Source organism: Pelodiscus sinensis, chromosome 1, assembly GCF_049634645.1.
Source record: "Pelodiscus sinensis isolate JC-2024 chromosome 1, ASM4963464v1, whole genome shotgun sequence".
NCBI lineage: Eukaryota > Metazoa > Chordata > Testudines > Trionychidae > Pelodiscus > Pelodiscus sinensis.
The window spans coordinates 18,465,284-18,492,819 of record NC_134711.1 but is presented as its reverse complement, the minus strand read 5'-3'; the positions used below and the strand labels follow the sequence as shown (position 1 = coordinate 18,492,819).

At 41.5% G+C, this 27,536-nt stretch overlaps 1 protein-coding gene across 1 annotated transcript in view; it reads right to left on the bottom strand.

Annotated features, from left to right (window-relative positions):
• Positions 1-27,536, bottom strand: part of PCLO (piccolo presynaptic cytomatrix protein) — a 506,430-nt gene that overhangs the window by 96,502 nt on the left and 382,392 nt on the right. The window contains exons 11-16 of the mRNA XM_014570493.2: positions 17,646-17,754; positions 16,942-17,009; positions 16,003-16,214; positions 6,694-6,744; positions 5,642-5,772; positions 1,544-1,570 (exon numbers count right to left, since the gene is read on the bottom strand). Coding sequence (XP_014425979.2) covers positions 1,544-1,570; positions 5,642-5,772; positions 6,694-6,744; positions 16,003-16,214; positions 16,942-17,009; positions 17,646-17,754 — 598 coding nt within the window. The remainder of the gene's footprint in view (positions 1-1,543; positions 1,571-5,641; positions 5,773-6,693; positions 6,745-16,002; positions 16,215-16,941; positions 17,010-17,645; positions 17,755-27,536) is intronic.

Here is a 27,536-nt window from a genome sequence, read left to right as displayed (position 1 = left end):
TGGAAGCCATTTCCCTCCGACCTGAAGGTGAGAGGGAGTGTGGTGGGGGCAGGGACAGTGTGGAACACAGGAGCTGGAAGACAGTGCAGAGGCACTGGGACTTGGTCTCTGGCACTCAGGGGATGTACTGGTGTCAGGGGAGGGATTTTTGTTGTTTGAAAGTGGGCGGGCAATTGGATATCGTCCCCTCCAATATGCCCATCCATGGACATGAGATGATCATCACACATGGGAACATCATGGAATTTCCAGTCCCCTACTCAGGGAATTCCCATTTGGAGACAATCTGGCATGTGCCAAAGAAAACCCTCCTAGTCCTAGATCAGTTCTCCTACCGTAGGGCTGATATGGTGCTTCATGGACTGCCAGCATTATTGGAGCTGGCAGAGGCCAGAAACCAGAGGCTGGGCTCCTCAAAACCAATGTAAATCTACAGTAATTCCCAAGAAGTCCTTGTGATGCCTCCAATGTCAGCGTTTAGGGGGTGGTCACCATCTGAGTGCAGCAAGCTGGTGGGCTTGAGCTGCCAGAGCAGGGGTATGCATGGGCAAGTCTGGGGATGGAACCACAGGACAGCCAGGCTAGGGAAGGGGGAGGTGGCACTGCCTGCAGTATTTTGATTTTTAATTTAAAAATGACTTTTCAAAACAAAATTAATTATTTTTCCACGATTTAAAAAAAAAGTCGCTAAAGTCAAAATGTCAATTAAATGTTTATATTTTATTCACATGAAATTCTTAATTGACCTGAAATGAATTCTATTTTGTTATTTGGTTTCATAGGAAAATTTCATGTTTATTTTGTGTTCATTCCATTTTGAAATAGAAAAAAATTCAAAATCATGGAATTTCCAACAAAACAGAAAATCTGGTTCTTCGGCAACTCTGCTTTGGGTTGACACTGGTGTATTTGACATAAGAATTTTGGCATTTAATCTGTTTTATACTGGTAGTCCAAAACCCAGCACTGGTAACTCTAACAACTATCTTTTTAATTCTGCAAATTTCAGACTGCTATTTAAATATGGACTTTTGCCAGAAAACTAAAAATCCACCTAGTATAATAATCTACAATGCAATGTGTTTCAATGCAAAGTTTTGTATAAGGTGTACAATAGTTCTAAAGACATTTAGGATTGGGTCATTTCCAAATAATATCAGGCTCTCTGTCTCAGAGCAGTAAATTCTGCTGAAAATTATGAGACAAGTTCACAGTTAATGACAAACATCAAAGAGTAAGGGCCAATTTACACAGTATTTGATTGAACAAAATTTCCATTGACTTCAGTGTAAGTTTTAATTAAGGATGTCAGAGTTTGATCCTAAAATGTTACCGCATCAAGAAACCCCACCAATTTTTCCCCCAAAATGTCTTTCTCTCCTTGAAATCAGAGTTATTAGATAGTGAACAACAAAGTCAATTTTGTTTACTGGATTTATAGGTCATCAGTACTCAAGGAAAATCTACTGGTACATGCATAAGATAATCACAGCTTGATGCATGCATGCTTTAAAGAATAACATTGAAAGATAAGTCACTGTACCTTGCATTCTGGACAACCATGACTTGTCTGCATGGACCCAGTGAGGAGACAGTGTAATAAATACAGATAGGAAAATAGAAGAAGCAGCATGAGAGAAAATGGGAATAGACAGAAACGAAAGAGAACATGTGAATAATACATGAGCAGTTTCTAGTTTCAGAATCACAGGAAATAGACATTAACAAGAATACATATTTTGATGTGTATTGAACTACATCAAAAGGAAAGAGACTTATTAGCAATCAGTGAATGCATTGGTATTCAGATAAAAGTAATGTACTCTCTCAGCATCTTTCCACTTTAATTGTCAGTAGTATGTACAAAGAATCCCCAAAGCAATATGCCCCATTGTGAATGATAACATTAATCATAGTCTGAAGTAGAAGAGGTTCCGAACCACAATGAAAATATATCAGAGGGGTAGCCGTGTTAGTCTGAATCTGCAAAAGCGACGAAAAAAATCCTGCATCTGACGAAGTGGGTCTTTGCCCACGAAAGCTTATGCTCCTACACTTCAGTTAGTCTATAAGGTGCCACAGGACTCGTCGCTTAATGAAAATATAAATGCCCCAGAACTAGGTTACTGTTTGGAACTCGTTTTGAATTCAGGTTAGAACTTTGAAGGTTGGACCCGTATCTAACAAAAAGTCTTATTTCTACAAAATCATATCCATAATACTCCCTTTCCCTAACAATTTCTCATGTGACAATAGGCACAAGAAGGGATATAAGCAACTACTCAAGTAGTCAACTACCAGGTAAGCTCAGGCTTATTGGGTAGTCAAGTCACTGCCCAACTATTCGCTTCCCCCCCACCTGTGTCAGAGGCAGAAAAGAGGGGGAAGCAGGAGCTGGTGCTGGAGGGGAGCCGATTTAAAAGCTGGTATCCCCCCAGCACCATCTCTATGGTGCAGGGTGAGGAGGGGCAGGGGAGACAGACCTGCTGAGGTCCTGGGGCAGGAGTGAGCTAGGCTTGGGAGCTACCCCCGCTGAAGCTCTGCATTTTAAATGTACAGGCAGTCCCCGAGTTACGTGGATACGACTTATGTCGGATCCGCACTTACGAATGGGGCTTTCTTGCCCCGGAGCTCGCAGGCAGCGGGACCGCCCAGAGCGCAGTGGTTCCACCACCTCGACCTCCGAGGCGAGAAAAGCTGCTCCTGGTGCCCCTGGTCTGCTGGGGACCGTCTCCAGCAGACCAGGGACACCTGCAGCAAAGCCAGGGAGGTGGAGGGGTCCCGCTCCCGCTCCCGCTCCCAGCTCCTACTACATTTAAAATGCCAAGCCACAGTGGAGGTAGAAAGAGTCCTTCCTAATCCACTAATCAAGTAGTCGATGGAAATTCCATTGACTACTTTATTAGCTAATTAACTGCAACTTAACATCTCTATGCACACTCCGACAGTTTTCACCATCTTTTAAGTACAAAGCTCAGACATATGTTTTTAACTAATGTGCTGGAGGCCTAAAACTCTGTTAGGGCCAGTGGGATTATTCACATACATGATTGTATGAAGGATTACAGCCTCCAACCCATCCCTGTGTGTTGCAAGGCATTGGCAGCTCACGTGAACCAATGGAGAAGGGGGTTAGTGAAGATCTAGCTCACCTAGGACCCCACCCACAAACTCCTGACTGGGGGAGACATCCAGCCTTACTGTTTGGCTGGCATGCACTATCTAAACCAGAAAGGGGCACAGGAACTGACCTATGCAGCTAGGTGAATACTTGGTTGGCTGTTCCTCTAGACCCTGCTTAGTTGCTGAATCTTCCCTTCTCATCTGTTCATGCTCTACTTTACCTAGACCCACATCTGTTCCCATTTCCTGTTTTCTTGCCTTGCTCCAGGTCTGTGATCCTATGCCCTAACCTGATGCTGACTAGGGCTCCGATCTCTGCCTTGACTCCAGACTCTGACGCTTGGTTTGGCACCACAGACTCTGGCACTGGCCTCTTGGCTTGGAATGGGACTTGGCTCTGATCTTTGGCTAAGAACCTGATTCTAGTCATTAGATGGATTGCTCACACCTAGGTTCCTGCAAATTGTGCCACTGCAAAATGAGATACTGCTCCTGCAAGCTCTTATGCATGTGTTTAATTTTATGCTAATCAGTGCCACTAATTCAGCCAGTGGGACTGCTTGCTATGCACATGTGTAAATGCTTTCAAGATTAGAATCTAAAACCAGATTTATTACAGTCTATCATTCAGTACATGTTGGACCTCCCTGATCTGGCACTCTCGGGATCTGACTGGCCCCAGATGAGGGACTTTGCCATAGCAGGGGAGGTCATTTCTGGACTCCTTGCTGCCAGCACCTTTGGCTGACTTGCTGGCCTCCCACTTGGCTCCTCACCTCCTGCTGGCCCCACTGCCTTGCCAACCCTGACCAGCAGCCATCACTGTCCTGGCTCTGGCACCTGTAGAGCAGCCGTGCGTGCCACATTGGGGAACAGGAGCACGCTGGGCAGCTATGCGCACTGCACTGGGGCTCCAGGATGGGCAGCCACGCACATGTCTCCCAACCCCACTGGGCAGACCTGCTACCATGCACTGGATGGGCCTGCCATCAGCTCACTGCGAGCAGCCCACTGCTCTGCTAGTCCCACAGGGATACGCGCCATTGGCCCTGCACCAGGACTCTGATCCTGATGGGCCATGAATGTTGCTGGACCAAAGAACCCTGGTTAAAAGAGTTTCAACCTGTAGTAGGCTTTTGAAAGATCATAGATTTGCAATTATACTAATTGTTCAAAGTAGTCATTATGATCTGTGAAAAAAATATAAAGCACTACATAAACAATTTGGTGGGGGTACCCATATTTCAACCTATCAAATATTTTAACTCTCATATGCTCCCAGGAAAAAGATGTTTTCTGTTTCAGTCATAGATTATTATAGTGGAATTAACATAGCAAATCTTAGCCTTAAATTCACAAAAACTAAAAAAAGTGAGCTAAAAATGAAATTGCTCCCTAAGCTCACCTTCCAATGATTTTCATTACAGTCTCCCAAACACATGAAACAGAAAAGAAAAGAAAAAACCCAGGCAGAGCTACTGAGTATATCCTTGCATGGTATAAAATCTGTATCCGCTTTGGCATTTGTATCCACAAAAATGAGCCGTGGATACCTGTAGCAACATCCACGGATGCAGATATAAATTGGGGTATGTCTACACTACCCCGCTAGTTCAAACTAGGAGGGTAATGTAGGCATACCGCATTTGCAAATGAAGCCCGGGATTTGAATTTCCCGGGCTTCATTTGCATAAGCGGGGAGCCGCCATTTTTAAAACCCCGCTGGTTGGAACCCCGTGCAGCGCGGCTACACGGGGCACGAACTAGGTAGTTCGAACTAGGCTTCCTAGTTCGAACTACCGTTACTCCTCGTGAAATGAGGAGTAACGGTAGTTCGAACTAGGAAGCCTAGTTCAAACTACCTAGTTCGTGCCCCGTGTAGCCGCGCTGCACGGGGTTCGAACCAGCGGGGTTTTAAAAATGGCGGCTCCCCGCTTATGCAAATGGAGCCCGGGAAATTCAAATCCCGGGCTTCATTTGCAAGTGCGGTATGCCTACATTACCTCGCTAGTTCGAACTAGTGGGGTAGTGTAGACATACCCTTGGATAGCTGCAAATCTACAAGGTTCTAGATACAAAATCCGTATCTGTAAAAATGAGCCAGGGTACCTGCAGATATACTGTAGATATCCTTGGATTTTGCAGGGCTCTACTACTGAGTTAAAGACAGATTCCTAATAGGAACTATGAACTCCATGGATCTGATGGTCTTTATCAGACTGCAATGTTATTTAACATATTTTGTACTTTTGTTCCCTAAAAATTTAAAGTAAAGATTAAATACAGACCTGCTTCAGATACCACTGAAATCTGTCACAAAACTCGCCTCGATTTCACAGGAAATAGGAGGGCCCTTTATTTGATAAGTCTTCTTCAAAAAATAAATAAAGAGATTCTCAGTGATGTTTGAAACTAAATGGAATTTCTGAAACATCGATCTGAGTTGTGTTATTCAGGACTCGCATCGAAGGCAAATGGAAAGCAACAGAATTCCACCTAAAATGACCTCACCACTTACCCTCTCCCTGGAAGTAGATAGACTTTAACGAAAGGGTCAGAATAGCCATTGTTGTCTCGTGGGGCCAGGTTTCTTGCTTGAAGAATGTGGATGATAAGATTACCAAGGTGCTTGTCATAGTTGATTTGAAGCTAGAGATGGCATTAAAATATTTGAAGATTATTGTTTTCCTTTGCTTACGAAGTAGTTCAATATTCCCCTGAAACTCCATGTGTCTGGTGGTGCTGTCCTTTTCTCTTCTCTGTCCCCATGGTATAGCTGGCCCATCTCCTAGAAACTATCAAGTTTTTATACAATATCTGCTAACAGTTTACAAAAGAGCCAGCTATTTCCCTAGGCTGTCTCGCTTTAAACCGCAGACACTTGGCTCTACAAAGGACCATAGCAAGTGGACAGAGAGGGCAAATGTAAATAGAGGAGAATTTCAGAGGTTCTACCAGCTGCTTTCCCAAGCTCCTTAGCAGCCACAGAGGGGCCTTCCAGCCATGAGGTTAGAAGCTTAGGGTATGTCTACATTACCCTCCTAGTTCGAGCTAGGAGGGTAATGTAGGCATACCCTTACTCACTGGTGGGGATCTACCCCACTTTCATTTCCAGACTTTCATGATCTTTTTATTTTTAAACCTCCACAGAGGTCATTTCAAATCAGACATATCCAGCAACTCAGCACTACATGGAAAAAATTGAGCTGCATCTTTGAAAATTCACAACTTTGCTTACATACATATTTAGCGTCGGATCTGCTGATGTGAATCACAGTGAGTGTCCAGGGATCACAGACTGGAATCAAGTTCAATTCACTTTTTAGTCTTTTTGAGATGAGTAGTAATTCCCACACTACTGTTGAACTGATGTTGTATTGCACACACTGATAATAAAGTCAGAGATCCAAATCTAGCACTGATTAAACCCCACATAATGCCATTGGCTTAAGTGACATTTCAAGGGGTCCAAATCATCTCAGAATCAAATCAAATCACACAGCACAGGTTCCCTTCCAAAAACTCATTCTAACCTTAAACACAGCAGCAATAAATTCTGTATGTGTTTACCTGAATTTCTCCAGTGATCAGATGGGATGCAGACTTTGCCACTTCAGCAGGCTACCAGGTTAAAACAAACACAGAGAGAGAGACATTGATTAAACATGAGTCTTTCATGGTGAACATTTTTACAAAGCTCTGTTAATACTGCTCTATCTGCCATTTACCTCAGAAAGCCACTTTTCTTTGGACTCCAGCTGGCATTAAGTAATTGAGGTATTTTTATTGACACATAGTGACCTCATCTGAAATCTTTATGATAGGTATTTTACAAACCCTAAGCAAGAAACAGTCTCAGGAGAAAAAGAAAGTAACATCCTCCTCATTTTACAGAGAGGGAACTGGAGCACAGAGATTAAAAGCATGTCTACACTACAACAACAACTAGTAAACAAATGCTCAGAAAAGTGACCTTCTCCTAACTTGCAGATGTGACCTGCCAACTGTCAGAAATTGCAGGTCACTATAACACCTTTTGCTGTCTTAAGGTCAAGTAAAATACATCTCACAGCTACCGAAGCCCTCAAAGAAGCCACTGAAAAGCAACAGTTTAAGGTAGAACCAAGAGTAGGGGTTATGCATAGGTTAACTCATGCCTAAGATAAAGCAGTTTCCTTTCCTCCTGGGTGCACTAAATGAGAGCAGTTCCCTAGTCTCTTTGGGCACATCTACACAGCAGGGCTAAAGCTGAAATAAGCTATGCAACTTGAGCTATGTCAATTGCGTAACTTAAGTCGAAATAGCTTATTTCAGCTTTTGGCGCTGTGTACACAGCAGGAAGTCTGAGTTAGAGCACTCTTCCTCTGACTTCCCTTACTTCTTGTGAAATGAAGGCTGCAGGAGTCAGAGTAAAAAGTCCTCCAGTTCGACATTATTTCAACATTATGTTGAAACATTATGCCTAGCTCCAACAAGGGCTGTGTCCAGACTCCATGCCTCCGTCGACGGAGGCATGTAGATTAGCCAGATCGGAAGAGGGAAATGAAGCCGCGATTAAAATAATCGCGGCTTCATTTAAATTTAAATGGCTGCCCCGATCTGCCGATCAGCTGTTTGTCGGCAGATCGGGAGAGTCTGGACGCGATGCCCCGACAAAGAAGCCTTTCTTCATCGACACAGGTAAACCTGGTTTCACGAGGCTTACCTGTGTCGATGAAGAAAGGCTTCTTTGTCGGGGCATCGCGTCCAGACTCTCCCGATCTGCCGACAAACAGCTGATCGGCAGATCGGGGCAGCCATTTAAATTTAAATGAAGCCGCGATTATTTTAATCGCGGCTTCATTTCCCTCTTCCGATCTGGCTAATCTACATGCCTCCGTCGACGGAGGCATGGAGTCTGGACACAGCCACGGGCTGCAACTGTGCCTGGACCTCACTGAGGATGACTCAAATAGGGTGGAGATGAAGGAGCAGCCTCTTTGTGCTCTTCCCCGACTTCTGCACAAGGGATAGACCCAAATTGGCCCAATATGTTGTATCTCATCAACAGCAGAAAATTCTGCAAGAACTGGAGAGGAACCCAACCCACAACCTCTGCATCCAAATGTTGTAGTTAAGGACACTTTCTAATAGGAACATAGAAATTCTTCTTTGACAATGGCTTGTAGAGTATTTGAAGGAACACCCCAATCTTTCTCACCACATTAATGTCACATGAATAAGTGCCATGGGAAAACACATCTTCCTGCCCCAGATGGTTATGCATTATGCGAGTATTAAGAATTGGTGACCCTAGCAATTTTTCTCCTACGGCAAGTGCAGCAGCAGAGATGGCTGTCATGCATCTGGTATGTGTCTAGCTCTTTTTAGAATCTTATAACACGATGGGACTCACTGCCCTGGAGAAAAATTATAACATTAATTTTACATTACATAACAAATTCCTCTTATCCAATTTGAGTTCATTGTCTACACATTTCATTGGGTTTGCTCTTTTATTAGGAGTCTAGTTAAATAAGACTGTTAATTAGGATTCTGGAGACCTCAGTGCTAGCCTCACATCTCTCACTGGCTTCTTGGATGACCTTAGGAAACACACTTTAACCTAGCTGTACCTTGATTTCCCAATCTGTAAAATGTGGATAATGATGTTTCTTTTGTAAAGGGCTCTGATAGCTAGGTAGGTATTTATTATTATTACTAGCCAATTAACCCATCATAAGACGGGATTTTCAGGTCTCTCCTCCACTTCGGTCTTCTCTCCTGAGCCTCTGGTCTCTCGCTCCATGTCTTTCTCTCTCCTCCTCCTACTGCCTCCCCCTCTCTCTCAGCTCTCCTCTGCCTTCTCCCTCTCTCTCCATCTCTCCCTTTCTCTTCTCCCCCTCCTGCCTCTCACTCTCTCTCTACTCTCCTCTGTCTCTGTCAGGGATGCATGCTCATCCTCGCCCTGCCCTCTGGCTGTGTACGTCACCGCCCCACTCCCTTCCCCACCCACCGTGGCACTCGGCTGACTTCTGTGCCACTCAGCCGGGCTGCTGTGGGGGAGCAAGCAGTGCAAGTGGCCGTTTGGACCCAGCACTCCCCATGCAACACGAAGGTGCTACATGGGGACTGCGGCGCCTTAACAGCTGCTTTCACCGAGCTCCCCCGTGGCGACCCGACTGAGCATTGCAGAAGTCAGCTGAGATCCATGGCGTGAGGTGAAGGATGTGACTCAGGCAACAGCACCGTCCAGAGGGAACAGCCAGGGAGGCAATAGCACTGCCCAGAGGGAACAGCCAGCATTTCAGCATTACAGAGTCACAGACATTGGGCTACTATATATATGATTACAATAAGCAGGCTTCTCAACTATTTTAATGTTATACTCCTATGATTTAATCTCTCCTCTTATTCATCTTCTTTACATGCTAAACAGTCTAAGGGCAAAATTTGCTGATGTCATAAGTAGACCTAACTCCACTGACTTTTGCAGGATTGCATTTTCTTACACCACCACTAAAATGAGTGCTGGTCTTTTTTGAATAATCTCCTTGTCACTAGTTGCTTCCATAGTCCTGTTTAGCCTTTCTTTTTTCTGCAGTGCTGTTTTTGAGATGAGGTTACTAACAGTAAATAAAAATATTCAAGCTAATGATGACAAACCCTCAATTCATATAAAGACCTAATCATATTTTCCATATCATTTTCTGTGTTCTTAATGCAGCCTAATCTCTTAGGGTATGTCTACACTAGCCCCCTAGATTGACCTAGGGAGGCTAACGAGGGTGACTGGAATTGCAAATCAAGCCCGGGATTTAAATATCCTGTGCTTGATTTGCATGTTCCCGGCCGGTCGCCATTTTAGAAATTGACTCACCTGAAGTAACTGCCCGCGTCTACACGCAGCAGTGAAACGGGATTCCAATTTAAAGCCCCTAATTTGAATTAGCTGGTAAACCTCATTGCAGGAGGAATACCAGCTAATTCGAGTTAGGGCTTTAAATCGGAATCCCGCTTCACTGCCGCGTGTAGATGCAGGCAGTTACTTTGGGCTAGTCAATTTCTAAAATGGCGACTGGCTGGGAACATGCAAATCAAGCGCGGGATATTTAAATCCCAGGCTTGATTTGCAATTCCGGTCGCCCTCATTAGCCTCCCTAGATCGATCTAGGGGGCTAGTGTAGACGTACCCCCACTTGCTCTTTGGACTGCCAGTGCATATTAAGCCATCTTTCTTGTTACACTGTCTATCTTGACTTTGAGATCTTTATCTTTCATTGTTGCAGCTATTTCAGAATCTATGAATGAGTACAAACTATTATGGAGTTTTCCTTTCAATGTGCCTTGGCCTTGAATTTGCTTTCAGTGAATTTAATCCATGGCCATAGTACCTAATGATGCAGAATTCTGTGTACATTAGCACAAGGGAACAAAAGGGCTGAAAGATGGGTAGGACGCAGACATAACATGAAGAAGTGGGAGAGTACATGTAGATACATGTCATGATTCATGTGGACAGCAGAGAATAGGATTGGGAGCCTATGTTCTTTAAGGCACGGACCGCACAAAAAACAGTAGATGCCTAGCAGAAATATGCATGGGAGATACTGATGCTCCTTGTTGCGCTAACTTCCTTCAAGGTGCATCTTAGACAGCAGCACTATTTCAGAATACTTCCGGTCTCTCAGAGTGGCATTTCCATGTCTTGTCAGTGTGCCCATTATTGCAAAATAGGTCGCAAAATAATAGGAATGCTATTCCGATATCCCTGTAAACTTCGTTCCATAAGGATTAAGGGACATTTCGGAATAGCACTCTATTTTGAAATTTGGTGCTATTTTGAAATAAGCTATTTTGAAATTAATTTGAAATAAGCTATGCAATTTGTGTAGCTCAAATTGCATAGCTTATTTTGAGCTAAGGGTGTAGTGTAGCCGCACCCTCAGAGAAGTGATTGAAGGGCAATAGAGGAGGCCAAAGGCATCACAACTTCTGAGTAAGATCTAATAGCTGGCAGAAGATGGTCCAAGAAGCAGATTTGGACCAGCTCACCATGTGGGTACACCCAGGACACACAGAGATGAATACATTTTTAAGTGGACCATTTTGCATCCGTGATATTGTGCTCTGTCCCTTCCACAAGGCCACAAAAAATACAAAAGGAGTATTAGTTCTCTTACCTATCTGTGCTCCTCAACAGAGGTATGTGCAAGTTTGGCCCAATTGTCAGAAACTAGCTTTTCTTATCAGATTCCTCCTGACATTTCCCCCGTGCACACACTACAACACCCATGATGTACTGCAGTGATGGAACTTGCACAATGTCTCACACAGCTCAGATAGAGGGAAGCAGGAGTATATCATGGGAAATGTAGCCAACCAAGAGCCTAACTGGTAAGAGAGAATGAGACACCAAGCCTCTACAGTTTCCATGGGGCACCGCAGCAACAAACACAGACACAGTTTAATGTTGAACTTACTCAATACAAAATGTTTCAGGTCAGCTCAACAAACTGAAGTACTCTGATTCAGGTCAAACTTTCCTGAAACATTTCATTTAGATCTTTTTTCCCAATGGAAAATCAAGAGAAAAATTTCAGGGAAAAATTCCAGAGAAAAACTTTGATTTTTTTCTCCAAAATGCACTTTTTGGCAAAAAAAAAAAAAATTATATGAAAAATCTTTGATCATTGCTAATTAGGACCTTACAAACTCCTTTAATCTGAGCAAATCAGCTAACAGCTACTAAGCTATACCAGAAACTGTGAGTTTATAAATTGACCCAGTCCCAAATGAATTGTCCAAGTTACAAATATTGATAGCAAACAACTCCTAACATTCATTCTTCGAAGAAAATACTCAGAGACACTACTGAGTAAAATTCATTTCTTAATTCCCGGCCTATGCATCATTTAATCCCCATTTAAACCTTTACAGTGAGGGTTAAATGGTTTATAAGAACATAAAAGAACAGCCATACTGGGCAGACCAATAGTCCATCTATTGCAGTATCCTGTCTCCAACAGCATCCAGTGCTAGATGGTTCAGAAGGAATAAGTAGAACAGAGTAATTATCCAAAGATCCATCCTCTGTCATCCAGTCACAGCTTCTGTCTGTTTACAGGCCTTGTCCTAACCCTCAGCAAAGGGATGAATGTTACTCGTTGATAATTCAGGGCAGGGTTTCAGGAGATGGTGCTTAAAAAGGCTGCGGTATGTCTACACTACTGCTGACAAGACTGATATCATTGGTTAACTGGACTATACTGCTGCTGAAAGACAGATAAAATATATTCTAGCATGGATGTAGCTTTATATTTCAAAATGTAGAAACTCAGAAATGCCACAGCTGATTCATTACAAACATTGGGTAAAAGGAAAATTTCTCTTCTATTAGGAAATACCATCTGTCATCTGATAAACTTCAGGCTGAAATCAGGGGTTATGTGGAATCCAGTGAAGGTTCTCCAAAACTAAACTCATAATGCAAAGCTATTTACAACTTTTAAACAAAGTCGTCACTGGGGCTCCACAGTGTGTATCTAAAAAATACACACACACTGTAAGGAATATTGTAAATTCCTCTGTGAAACTTTAACAGTTTTACAGCCTTTTGCAATTATCGTTATTGAATCTTTATGCCTGAATTCAGCAACATACTTCAGTACACACTTCAATTTAAATATTCAAGTAGGGTGTTTTGAAGTCAGTTGATTGTAATGTCACTCTGTGGGACTGACCACATGCTTAAAGTTAAGAACACGATTAAGTATCTTGCTGAATCAGGGCATTATTAGAGATTAATTTGGCGAAAGGAAAAGCAATTCATTGCTGCTGCAGAGGGAGTTGGGAACCATAAGGACTTGGAAAGGCAGCCTATTCTTCTTCAAGAGGAAAAGTAAATTGTTCCTGAAGGACATTTATGACCAGATGCTTAGTATCCAGCATGTAATCTGAACTGCAACATGATCGTGCATCAGTTTAGAAAAGAAATAGACTTGGACAATTTGTAACCCATTCATGGCTCAAAATGTTCACTCCCTTCTCTGCATCACTGTTGAATGTCTTTTGTTACATTTCTTTTTCCATAGAAGAGCTGGTGCTTTGTAATGCTGTCACACTTGCTAGGGAAAAGTGTCATTATTGTGATGGGGAGCTCTTGTAATGCCAGGCTCTGATGTTATGCTCTATCACTCTCTATGGTAATGGGACAAAGTAGTAAATGGAATCAGCATTACAGGATATCAAAGAGTCTCCTACATCATTTTTGAAGTACATCAAATTTGCTATACAAACTTTTAAGGAGAAGATTTTATCTGATACTAAAAGGAAGACCTAGATACTTTGAAACATTTAAGCCAGCGTGAAACTTTTGCAAATGCGATGGATCAAAGTTGTAGTCTGATTGCCAATATCGTAAAGCAAGAAGAGAGCTACAAATTGCATGAGCTATAATACTGTGATCTTACAAAACTCAGTACAGTTATGAACTTGTTCTGTAGATCAAGATCCAGAAGTCATGACTTGTCAGTGATATGAATGATTATCATATTGGAAGTATATACTTTTCATATAATTTACAGAAAAAGAGAGGTTTTTAATTAGTTAATCTTCTTAATTTGAATGCCAACATCTATTTTACTTATTTTTAAGTACATTTATAAAACAGTAACTCGCGTTGGATTGTTTTGCCTCTATGAAACATTGTGTTAAATATGTAACTCATCGGTATGCACTAATTTATATTTAAGCCATCTTTGGGATTTCTGGTTAGTTTTCCCTAAGTTAAAGTTTGACCTCCTACTATATGTATTCCTCTTCCATAAGGCCAGTAATTTGCACCCAAACTAAAGTGGCTTAGAAACAGAGGAAGGCTCTTGTCTACAAGACACACAATTTTCTCAGGATCTGGACCAAGGCTGTGGAACTCACTGCCATGTAAAACAGAAAGAATTATCATTAAAGACATAACCTATCTCAACAAGGTGGATTTCCCACAGCAACCTTTTAAAAACCCTAATTAGAAATCTGAGTTTGTTCCTTCTGGTCCAGCAGGTTAAGACACAGAGATTCTTGTGTTTACCTCTCACAGAAGGTACTTAGAACTATAATAATTTACTTAGTAAGCTTTTGGGGGCAGGGACCATGTTTTTTTCTGTGTCCAGCATCTAGCACAATGACGCCCTGGCTCATGTCTGGTGCTCCTAGGTGCTTCTACAGCACAAATAACTAAACAAACAAATAAATAATGGGAGACCTGATAAAATCCTACTCAGATATCTAAATATAGATATAGATAATTAAGTAGAGAGGAAATGCATTGCTGTCACATTTGGAAGTATCCTTAATGTTCAGCTTTTCATTAAGCATACGTCTACACTATTTATTTTGAAATAAACTATTCCGGAAGAAATACTCCAAAATAGCTTATTTCAATATACCACCTCTACACTAGAGGGAAGCCTCAAAATTAGCTCAAGGCTTCCCTGATGTGGACGTGCTACCTTGATTTACAGCCCCAGGAGGCACTGGGGAGTAATTAGTTTGAATGGCCCTGGGGAGGAGCTATTTCAAAATAGCAGCAGTGTAGTGTCCACACTATTGCTATTTCAAAATAGCTATTTTGGAATAGGCATTATTCCTTGTGGAGAAGACGGAATAAGCCATCTGTTATTTTTAATTTATTTCAAAATAACGGAATTGCTGTGTAGATGCTCACATTGTTATTTTGAAATAACATTAGTTATTTTGAAATAACTGTGCTGTGTAGACACGCCCTAACCTAATAGCTTCCTTTAGATAAGATTGGAGTGCTATTTCTTACAAATTGCACAAAAAGTGAGATCTTTGCAACATTGATTTCCATTGCAGGCAACAAATCTTTTGATGAGAATGTAAAAAAGTAATATATAACTTTATAGTCTTTCCCCCCATCTTCTCAATACTGAAAAATATTGTGAATGACTTTTGAATATATGGTTGGTAGCCCAAGCATAAAGCAGTTCAACTGAGAAATGGCTAATATTTGATAAAGAATATCTGAGGGTACAGTTAATAACTAATTTATGGGAATGGAAAAGTGAGAAGGATAGAGCTTAATATTAACACCATTATTAACTCTTTTTCTGGCAATCAAAGTAGTACTACCATTGTCATTATTTATTCTTTATAACACTGCGGTATTTGGCTGTGCACTATGTGCTACATACATAGTCTCCCCCTATTTTTTTTTCCTGAGTGAAATCCTGGCCCCATATGTTTACACTGCAGTGAGATACCTGTGTCTGGTGCCTGTCAGATAACTCGGGCTTGCAGGGTTCAGGCTAAGGGGCAGTTTACCGCAGTGTAGAAATTTAGGCTCTGGCTGAACCTGACCCTTCTTGCAGGATCCTAGTGCACAGGTCCCATTCTGAGCCCAAACATCTCTCCTGAAGTTAAACAGCCTGTGATCCTGAGATAGCTAACATGAGCCAATCCCAGGTTTTTAACTGCAATGTACACATTCTCAATGAGGTTTATGGGAGTATTGGTGTCACCAAAGCCAGTATTTCACCTCCCAGTAGAAAGTACACACATGAAGGACCAGAGAAAGGATGACCAGGACAATGTATTTGCTAAAACCCTCAAATTGAACTAAAGATATCTTGATCCAATTCCTGGGTCTGTCACAGACTTCCTGTGAGATCTTGTGTAGGGCACATCAACTTTGTGCCTCAGTTCCCCTCCTATAAAATAGGAACCCTAATATTCATCTCCATCCTGAGGTCCATGGTGAATGCATTTATATGTATGTTCCTACAATATAGAGGTCATGTAGGTAGCTAATTACTCACTTCTTGTGACCACGTTTTACTCACTGGACAACTGAGGATCATAACACAAGTGGAAGCATCTTACCTTGCTGCTGTGCCGTTTTTTGCTCACTGAGGGTGAACCAGGCTGGCCAGGGCTGGGAACAGCACTGGAGGTGGCAGAGGGAGTGCCAGAATGGATGTGAGATCCCTTCTCCACTGCTGAGGAAGCAACCAAAGGGGACTGCTGTAGGGAAACCTTTTGAAGCTCTGCTGCCAGCTGCTTAGGATCGACCCCTGGGGACTTCGCCTTGTCTACTGGATTAAAGTATACAAGAGCTTTACATTGATAATTGCAAAACCATTCAGTCCTCCGGATGTTCCAGCAGTGGCTCAACACACTAAATAAATACATCTAAAATGTCAAAAAGCCTGCTTTTATTTCCACTAGTGGAAGATCTGATTCCAAATTTCAGTGCAAAAAGAATATGGAAACAACAGGTCTCCTTCTCCTTCCACTCAGCACCAAGTCATCTGACCCCAGTTATCTCATAAACTCTCTAGGAAGAATCTTCTTTGGCCAGGAAAGAAAGTTTACTTTTGTTACAATAAGGTTAGAGATGATTGGTCAGATCCTCACAGATGATTTACACCACCTGAGGATCTGGCCCCATGTCTATGGCTTCTAGAACTCTTACAGGTTTGTTAAGAACCCTTAGTTTGGTTTGACAACAGTTAATCCAAAATCTTTTGTTTAAATAACTGAATAATAAATTCAAGTCATTGCTGAGCAAATTCATGCAAAAAGAAAAGGACTAAGAAAGATTATGAGCACGAAAGAGACTCCAAAGTCTGGAATGGAAGACTTCATAAGCTAATCAGAGTAGGGAAGATTTGGTTTTAAGCAATTTAGGAGCTAACGTCACATACCAGACGTTTCATGTGTTACTGCAAACAAAGCTTTGCCTATATAATTCATAAATTGCAGCTGTGGTGCTTATGGCCATCCAGTCCATACATTTGAAAGCAATCTGCTTTCACCTACCAGCCTTTACTGGGTCATGCAGTTCCAAATGCTGGGGATTCTCAGAATCTGAGAGCATGTTGAGGTCCCTAAAGAAAGCAATGAGAAGCCTGAGACAAAAGCAACTCTTTCCTTATACCCTCGTTATTTTATTAAGTAGATAAATGAAACGTGATTAATGACAGAAAGCAGCTCCCAAGCATGGCCCCTTCTTAGCTGATACAATTTTGCAATGCCGTTAAAGTCAATGTGCCGAGAAAAATGATTCTTTTAAGGTGAAATCTTTAATGGATTGAATGTAAGATTATATTGAAATACATACATTTCTCATGATGTTTAGATAAGTTACAGCTTCCGTCCTAATGTAACATGTTTCAACAGAAGTCATGGGAAGAATAAATTCTTATCTCCTTACACTGGCAAACCCCAATTAATTCAGTGGGATTGTACCTGTCTAATGAGAGGAGAATTTGTCCTGGAAAGGGAGATATCATTATTGATAAAAACATAATTAGTTAAAATCTGTTTTACTTCATTCATTTGTTGTATTTTTAATGATTCATTATAAAACAAATAAGCCTCCAAAACTCACACTGACCTTCTTCTAGTTCTTTATACATGTACAAATCCTCCAGGCTAGCAAAGGTTCCACCTTAACAATTATAAATCAAAAAAAGCCATGAAAAGCCAAAAAAATGGAAACAGAAAGATGGGGAAAAACTCACAGTCTTACACATATTTCTGCTTCCCCACTCTGTTGACTGATGATACTCTGGACTTCTTCATACGTTCTTGCCGTCAAGGGGATGCCATTCCATTCCAACACCTGCATTCCTAGGACAGCAAAACAGAATGGGGTGAAACTTCACTATGTGAACCAGTCTTTAACTGGACATCAGATACTCAGATAACTTAAAGGGCATGATTTGACACGACAGCAAGAAACTCTGCTTTAAATGATGTTTGACACATTACATTACAAAACCACTTTCACTGCACACTGATAAGATTAATGACTGTTATGATGCCATCAGCTTACCTGTATGGCTAAGTTAGCAGCTGAATGCCCTTCTGACTCTTCATGCTCACTGCCTAAAATGCTTTGTCTGGATTGCGTGATAGTGAAAGATTTTCAGAACATCAAAATGTATGCGTACTGGCCAGTGTCAGAATGAAGTCCTCATTCTATGTCTCACACATTTCCTGGTGAACTAACATCCGTGAAAGATCAAGTGAGAGTCCCAGCTTAATGGCAAACACCTGCTACTGGGTGTCTATAGTTAGAAGTGTGACAAGAACAGCCTAATTTTGTGGGAGAGATATGTAAATGCTGGGTCATTGGTTGTATTCTGTCATAAAATAATAAAAGAGGACCATATCAGTGAAGTTAGGTCGATTTACACCAAATGAAGGTCTAGCTCAAAATGTCAGAATTCAGCCTTGATCAACTGTCTTGGAAATGTACAAGTTCAAGCACGAAAACTGCTCGCTCACCTTTCACCAGCAGAGAGTGATAATGTGTATGTATAGGGGGAAGATAAGTAACTCACTCACTGAGGTGGAGGAAATCTAAGACTGTGGTGATCAGCCTTGCCTAACGCTGTCTTAAACGTGTGCATTATTCTGAGTTGGTTTGAGTCTGTTCTAGTTGTCATAAAGCTTGATCTTGCAAAAACGAGTGTAACGCCATGGGTTGGCCCATTCAATTCATAATAGTAAGTATTATTCAGGATCAAGCCCCCCTCCCAAATTAATTATTTGGAGACCATAAGCTAATTTGACTACAGTAAGCTCTTTTGGGTCAGCATGTGTACATTAAACACACCACTGAGTGAAACACGGGAGTTCAGAGCTCAGAGTTCCAGTAGGGCCAGATTGTGAACTGTGTTTTGGCACTGGCGAGTAGTCATTTACATGGGTAACCTCAATGAGATCAACTTCTCACCATTGTAAGGCATTCAAAATCTAGCCCTTCAACTATGGAAAGGAAAAGGTTGTTAACAGATCAAGTTCCAGAAGACTTAATATCACACCAAAATCAATGAGTAAAAATTTTAAAACCACAGCAGTTTCACAGCAAGAAAACCACAATCGTTTGGCTTGATACCACTTACACAGATAAAACTGAGTCTTCACATGGGTCTTGTGGTTATTTTGAGAATTCTGTGCTGTTGCATACAACAAATGGGAGGAAATAATTAAGTAAAACACCGTGTCAAATTCATAACCAAAGGAAAACATTATGTAAACTATAATGTTAATTGCCTGTGGAGAAGAAGGAATGAAATTATACCGTCCTGAAAGAGTGAGAAAAGATATAGGCTACCCCATTACATTATACCACATTTCCCCAGGATACCACTAAAATATGGAAACGAGTATTTCCTCATGCCTTTTGTCAGCAAGAATTTTTAGTGTAATTTAGTGTCTCAGCAATGAAAATAGAAACAAATATGAGGAACAAATATGAAAAGATGCTCTTAACAGAATGAAGCATATGTTAATAGACTTACCAAACTAGATTTTTAATTTCTTTAAAATTAACCCCTCTTTCATAGCAAATCATTGTTCAAGAGGACTATCTGGCTTCTGAAGTATCTTAACTAATTGTTTTGCTGTTTAGGATGTAAATTTACAGTGTCTGATTCTTATCTCACTTACCGTGGAGTACATCAGGAGTAATTCTAATTGGAGTGAGTATAGCAGCTCCTGATTTACTATGGTGTGTGTACACCACAATATTCACATTGGGTTATGGGATTTCTGGACAGGAGGAGGCTAGTGCTATTTCCATGGACTTGCTAGCCTCTGACTAGCCTCTGACTAGTTTTTGAAGGGAAGAACACAAAGGAAAATGGGGTGCCCTGCTGTGATATATATTGATTAATTAAATACAGTACGAAGAACTAAAACCAGCACTTCCATATAACAACAAAGAGATTGGTGCTGTCCTGTTATGATACTTGAAGTTTACTAATATATGACATCTGCCTAGCATGCTGAAAAAAACACCGGCTGTGTCTACACTGGGCCACTTATTCCGGAAAATCAGCCGCTTTTCCGGAATAAGCTGCGAGCTGTCTACACTGGCCCTTGAATTTCCGGAAAAGCAACGACGCTCTACTGTACAAAATCAGCCGCTATTCCGGAAAAACTATTCTGCTTCCACTCGGGCATAAGTCCTTATTCCGGAACACTGTTCCGGAAAAGGGCCAGTGTAGACAGCCCAGTAGTCTTTTCCGGAAAAAAGCCCCGATTGCGAAAATGGCGATCGGGGCTCTTTTCCGGATAAGCGCGTCTACATTGGCCACAGACGCTTTTCTGGGAAAAGGGCTTTTCCGGAAAAGCAGCCTGCCAATGTAGACGCTCCTTTTCTGGAAAAACTGAAAACGGAATAGTATTCCATTTTAAGCAGTTCCGGAAATTCATGCCAGTGTAGACACAGCCACCATGTATGTGATCTGAGACCAAGTGCTTTTCAGCAGAAAATGAGTCAGCAAGTTGTTCCAGCTCAGAGGACCAGAGGAGTACTGTAACTCAACAAAATCAATTACACCAGGCGTGGGCAATAATTTTCACGGAGGAGAGGGGGGCACTTAATTAATTTTGGTACTTTGCCACAGGCACCCTCCTCTCTGCCCCCAGAAGGGGTGGGGTCTGGGATGGAGGGGACAAGGCTGGGGATTAGCATCTCCCCAGAGCTGTCTGGAATAAGGCTTGAAAATTAAAAACACAGCTACGGCCTTGCCACTCTGGGCCCTACCACTACCTCCTTGCCTTTCAGCTGTCCAGGGTTCCTGCAACTCTTTAAAGGGGTTGTGGTTCCAGCCCCTGGTGGGGTAAAGCCCTGACTGGGAGCCCTTTAAATAGCCACAGTAACACCAGGCAACTCCCAAGCAACATGGTAGCTGCAGGGCTGGGCGCTGGGAGCTCTTTAAATAGCAGCCATTTAAATGGCTTGCATCTTGCTGCCCCAAGCTGTCTGGCATTGCTGCAGCTATTTAAAGGGCACATGGCTCTGGCCCCCGCTGGGGGAGTACCATAGCTGGGAGCTGGGAGCCATTGAAATAGGATCCTGCTGCCTGAGCCTCTGCCTCGTAATTCGGTGGCATGGGCAGCGGAATATTAATAGAAAGCAGCCAAATGCGGTCCGCAGGCCGGATCACAGAGTTAGGAGAACTGATCAGACCCCAGGCTGCATCTTGCCCAGCCATGAATTAGACCCTCATATGGCTGATGTACCTTGTAGTAGGCATGTGTCTATCAAAATATCAGTATCCCAAACACCTTTAGGTGTGGCAAACCTGGTCTAATTTTAGTCAATGAGAATTTTGCTATCAATTTCAATGAGACCAAGATATGACTCAGTGACTTAGAAGAATGTTTTTAGCTAAGAAAACACATATCTGACCTATTTCTACTGTCTTAATTGTTTTCTAACTATTGTCCTTTTCCCTTGAGAAACTGGTAATGTCGAATATCCTTTTGAACCAATGCAGTCTTGTAAACGAAAGAAAAAATAATAATGCTACTGATAAGAATAAAAAGACTCTTCAACCACAGTCAGTAATCAGCCACAGTTTTTGCCCGAGTCAATGTTTTTTCTCAAAACCCCTAAAAAGTGAGAACATCACCCACAGTTCATAGGCTCAAGGGACAAGTAAATACATTATAGGGAAATTTGCATTGATCTAAAGCCTGCTCAAATCTGTGAGGCTCTTCAGATCAGTACATATGTCTATTTTCTTAATCACCATAGACTTCTCTCTTCTGGGCTATGACTCCAATATTAAATCCATGTCAACAAAGATCTGGCTTTGACTACTTTTTTTTTTAATAACAAACCTCAGCAGACCATCTCAAAACAGCTTTGATCTAGAACTAAGCTAAACAACTACTGCTACTTTTATATCCAAGGTGTTTGAAACATTAACTGCAGCCAGAGATATATTTTTCTATTTAAATTAGGTTTTAATATCAAATGTCTAATTTGCTTTGAAATGCGATCATTATGCAACAACCTTAATTATATTTTAAAATGGCACAGAAAATAGATGTGAAAATATCATTTAATCCTCTGTATTTCAAAGTCTCAAAAGCAAACCCAGCAAGGACTTTCCCCTCAGCAGTTCCTATTTTCAGCACCATGTGAACACAAGGTGCCTCTTTTTCTTCCATTCAAATCTTTGGGCACCAGGGTGAACATTATGAAGCTAACCTGCTCTGGAGTGTGTCTCAGATGGGCACTGGGATAGATAAACCTTGCTCTTATATAACACTTTTCCTTCATGATTGCAAAGCACATTTCAAAGGTCAGCACAGTCATACCTGTTGTATGGGTAGGAAAACTGAGGCACCGAAGGGTGAAGTAATTTGCCCAGTGTCACACCTAGTAATCCAATGACAGAGTGGGGAATAAATTCCAGATTCACAGATTCATATTATAAGATCAGAAAGGCCCTTTATGATCATGTAGTCTGACCTCCCACATAACATTCCCAAATAATTCCTTGACCTGATCTTTTAGAAAAACTTCTGATTTTGATTTCAAAAGTGTCAATGATTGAGAATCTACCATAAATGTTGGTAAATTGTTCTGGTGGTTAATTACTCTGACTGTTTTATTTCAAGTCTGAATTTTTCCAGCTTCAACTTCCAGCCATGTGACAACTTTCTGTGCTAGACTGAAGTTTCCTTTATTAAATATTTGTGCCCTACATAGGTACTTATAAACTATCACCCCATAACTTCCTCTTTATGCAGCTAAATGAATTGAGCTCCGTGAGATTAAGTATAGCATGTTTTCTGATTTTTTAATCAGCCTTGTGGTTCTTTGCTGAACCCTTTCCAATTTATCAACATCCTTGTTAAATTGTGATCACCAGAACTGAGCACAGTATTCCAAGCAAGGTCACATCAGTGGAAAAAAAATACAGACCACAAGGAGGCCAGATATTCAGAGGGTTTAAATTACACCTCCCCAAGTCTTCTGGAATTTTGCCCGCAGGTGAAACCTAATTTGACAGAAAGAGTGAGCAGCTTTTAAGTTATGGTCAGGATTTAAGGGTAGTTCCACTATGGAGAAAGAACTGGCAACTATGCTGGTCATCTTAGCATATCTCCTCCCTTGCTAGCATCACTCATTTTTTGGTTGTGTTGGTGGATTCTCTCTTGGAGGGGAAGTTACACTTTCTTTTCTATCACTGCAACTTCCTCATCTGGCAGATGCTCCACTACAGTGCCAGTGTAGAAAGGGGACTAATTCCTAGTTTCAGTGTAGGATACAATCCTTATTATGCTGTTAGGAGAATTGGAACCTGGAATCTTCCACACTAAGAACATGATCCGCTACTGCTAGTGCAAAAGGAATAAGTCCCCTAATCACCAGGCATTGCAAACTTATAGGCCTTGTACACCAACCAGACATTGGGGAAAGGACCCAGGTTGCAACAACAAGGAGTACACTGGCATTGCCAGCCAGTTCAATCTTATGCCATCTTCCATAGGCCAATATTGTCTCTGCTTCAACACTACTGGGAAGACCAAAACATGGCTCCCTACTGATGTTCAGCGTGAATACAAACACAAATGCTAATCAGAAATTATCCTTTTGTTATGTGTTTTTTTTTAATTAACCCACAAAAATGTTGTGAAACTGTATTTTCTGTAACCAATTAAATTCCTTATTCTGGACTGTATCAAAAAAACAACCCATAATGTTGGTGAGGCTCAATAGAGACAGAGGAAAAACACCCTGGAGCAATACTAGATAGTCACCAGGGGTGTGTCTAGACTACAGGGTTTTTTTGAAAAAACTTCCCCTGTGTCTAGACTGCTGTTGCGTTCTTTAGAGACTAAATCGAAAGAACACAGAAGTTTTTTCGACCGTGGAAAACCTCGTTTTACCAGGAATAACACCTTTTTTTGAAAGTACTCTTTAGAAAAAAGGTGCAATTTAATGCAAACTGTGCTTTTTCAAATGAGAGCATCCAGACTGCCTGGGTGCTCTCTTTCAAAAAAGCTGCTTGCTTTTTCAAAAGTACTAGTTGTAGTCTAGCAAAATGCAGGACAATGTAGCACTTTGTAGTCTACACGCTCTTTTTCGAAAGAGACTTTTTCAAAAGTATCTTTCAAAAAAACCTCTTTTGAAAGACGCTTGCAGTCTAGACATAGCCCAGGAGAAAGGATGGTCTTGTTGGTCAGACACTTCACTGGGATTCTGCACTCCATACCAAGTTCTACCACAGTGATTTCTGGGTGATCTTTCTTTGTAGTTCTGTTTTCTTCTCTGCCTCACAATGCTAAATCCATTAATGTATGTCAAGCACTCAGATATGACAGTGAGAAATGCTCTCAATAAATATATCTGTCAGTCCAGAGTCTGGGGTATAAGGAAAGACAGGGTAGCTGAATTCTTCTGCATTGGTACTGTCCTAATCGTAAATATGAAAGAACACCTTGCAAATCAGTTCCTATATTCTTGTTCATATGCTGGGCTAGTGATAGACTTGCTGGGGTATAGGGCAGAAACTAAGGAGTGGGCCCTTGGGCCTGCTGAAGCCTGAGCTGTTCTCCGGGACTGAAACCTGAACCTTACTACCGATATCTGAAGCTGAAGCCCCAGACTTGCCCCCTTTAACTTAGCTTCACTGGGGCCCACTATGGTGTGGGATCCCGGCCAATTACCCTGTTTGCTATCCCTAACGCCAGTTCTGCTCATAGGGAGGTTCCATTTGGGTTCAGATAGTAGAGGCAACAGGACCCTAGTTTGATCATCTGGCCATCAATTGGCAGATACAACATGTATCATAATATCCCTCCATTGTTACTTATTTTTCTCTCATTGTGCCCCTTTTATATTGCTTTTTTTCAGACATGAACGGGTTGGACCATTAGATGTGAAAATTGGTAGGGAATTATAAATTGTGTGTCATGAAAGGGTTTTATGTTCCTGAGTGTCAGTCATAAACAAGACTGCATTATCTACAGGAAATGAAAGCTGAGAAGACAGGTTTGACAGTGGTTGATCGTCTCTTGTATTTAACATTAATGTACAACACAGTGGACACCATTATTATGTCAACCACTGCCATTCTGCATCCATGATGATACTGCGGAATCTGCTACTCAAAGTGCTAGAATTAGCATATGTACTCAAATAGGAAAATGTTGAATTTTTGGTGTCCACCATCTCCTTGAGAGTTATAAATAATTTTTAAAAACATCAGAATATACGAAATTACTGACCCTGTGGGCATGCTATAAGGATTAACCTTTTTAAAAGGTACTTTGAGAAACTCAGGAAGTGCTATATAAGTTAAAGATAAACTTGTATCACTCTGAATGCTGAAAAACACCATTAACTGCCAGTATTTGCCATTCAGCTCTAGATTACTTTAGGATCTATTTTCTCTAGTTATTTTTCTGTATTTCTAAAATTTCCTGATGGTTAAAAATAGGCTGACAAAAGTCCATGTGTTAATGTGCTTCCCTCTGCTGCGAGGCATGAATCACGCAAAAACTCATTATTGGCAGTAGACACCTTCACTTCCTCTGCCATTCATCACTCCTACCCAGGTTGAACGTTTTCCATTATTATAATAATTAATACGACAGTGCTCATGGTTGTTAAAAATGGACAATCTGTTCAGCATGGTAGGGTGCCAGCAGTAGATCTAACACTGCAACTTGACCATTTTTCACGGCAGCCCTAGAGGTGGAACAACCAGACAATGGAGGGCCAATTTAATCAAAGGGGAATCCTCTGATGGTTCAGAGACATTATAGTAGCTCCTGCAGCACTGACAGCTATCACTATGGTGGGCACAGCTGGAGAAAGGGGGAATGGCTGGTACTTCCTTAAGATCTGGTTGCTTAGGGCCAGTGCCGGATCGAGACATAATTGCGCCCCGGGGCAGCAGGTGCATGGCGCACGTGCAGCCTGGCCCTGGGCGCGTGGTGCATGCGCGGCCCTGACCCCGGGTGCGCGGCGCCCCTTACCACTTCAATCAGACGCCCCCATAGGTTGGTGCCCCGGGCAGCTGCCCGGCTAGCCCCCCCCCTCTTAATCTGGCCCTGCTTAGGGCATTTGGCAGATGTTGTGCCTCTGACCAGACTTAAGTACTTCAGTCTTTTCTAAATTAGACCTTGTGTGTAACTGGCAAACAATTGGCCCAGGATTAGTGGATCTTAAAGGCCAACTTTACACCTTCCCTCCTGAGCCAGGCTGTGTGTTAACTGGCCACAGCTCAGGCGTTGCTGGCCCTATGGAGCTTTCTGACTATTTTGCAGTGTTATTTTATATTTTGCAGGCATTTTTTTATCTGGATGATGATTAAAACTTCTGCTTGTGCATATAACCATATCAATATAAGCCACACATTTCTATTCTTTCCTCAAAAACAAAACAAAAAATTAACACACTGTTCACACAAAGACAAATCTGGAGAGTATTTGCTTGGTTTCTTGGAATGCCATTTGAAAAATCAGATATGTATGTCTCAAAACTCTGGAGGAATAAGCTCTCTCTTGAGTACTCTAATTTAATTGAAAATCCAAACATTATAAAACTAGGATGCACTCATAGACAAAATCCCCACTAGAAACTGGTACATCATTCTTGTGCCAAAAGTAAAAGATTTCTTGTTTACTAGCAAGTGTGTGGTGAACTGGCAGAATCATCTGAGCTCAAGATTACCATTTCCACAGATGTGCAAAAAAGGGGTGGGAATTTGCCTCCTGTATACTCCCCATGATGAAATACAGATACATAACACTAAATTTATCCCAGGCATAACACCATTGACTTCAGGGGCAGATGATTCTGCAAAGATGAATTTGAGTAGGTTATATCAGTTTTTACACTTTGTGGGCTTTCAGAGTTCAAGTTTTAATTTTGTTTTCCATTTTCATTCTTAAGGTGCAAATCTGGTTTCATTTACACAGATGCAATTCTCATTGATTTCAACTTCCAGTAATTGCAGCTGAGAGAAGAATTTGCTCCCATGATATCTGTAAAAGTTTTTTTTTTTTTTAAAAGCAGCAGAAGGGGATATGATAAGAGATGCAGGCATAGAGCTTTTGTGGAAGTTTATGTTTCTGATACAAGGATCTGGCCCTCAGTTGTTTAGTTTGTAGCCTTCCTGAGTCTAGATAATATATGCTTTATATATTTTACAATATGTATACAAATTACTAGATAATATATACTATACAAGGCCTGTATAAAACTCCACAATAGCTTAAACCTATACATATATATATATATATATGTATAGGTTTAAGCTATTGTGGAGTTTTATATATGTGACCACGGCTCAACACATCACTGAATCTATTCGCCTGTGGTGAGTACATTTCAGCTGATTGCCCCATTCACCGGTGGCGTGCGCATGCGCAATGTGGGTAATATGCATGCTCAGTGCGGGGCTGGTGAGTAGATTTCGCCACTGTTTGTCAAGCCCTGTATATGACAATAAATAGATCTCATCATTCAAATTAAAATGCATTGGCTTAGAGAGAAAACCATGAATAAAATGTCTGTTATGAGATACCTACAAATCAAAGATTTTCTAGTCTGCTTCCCCTGATATACAAAACCCATTAAAATTATTTCT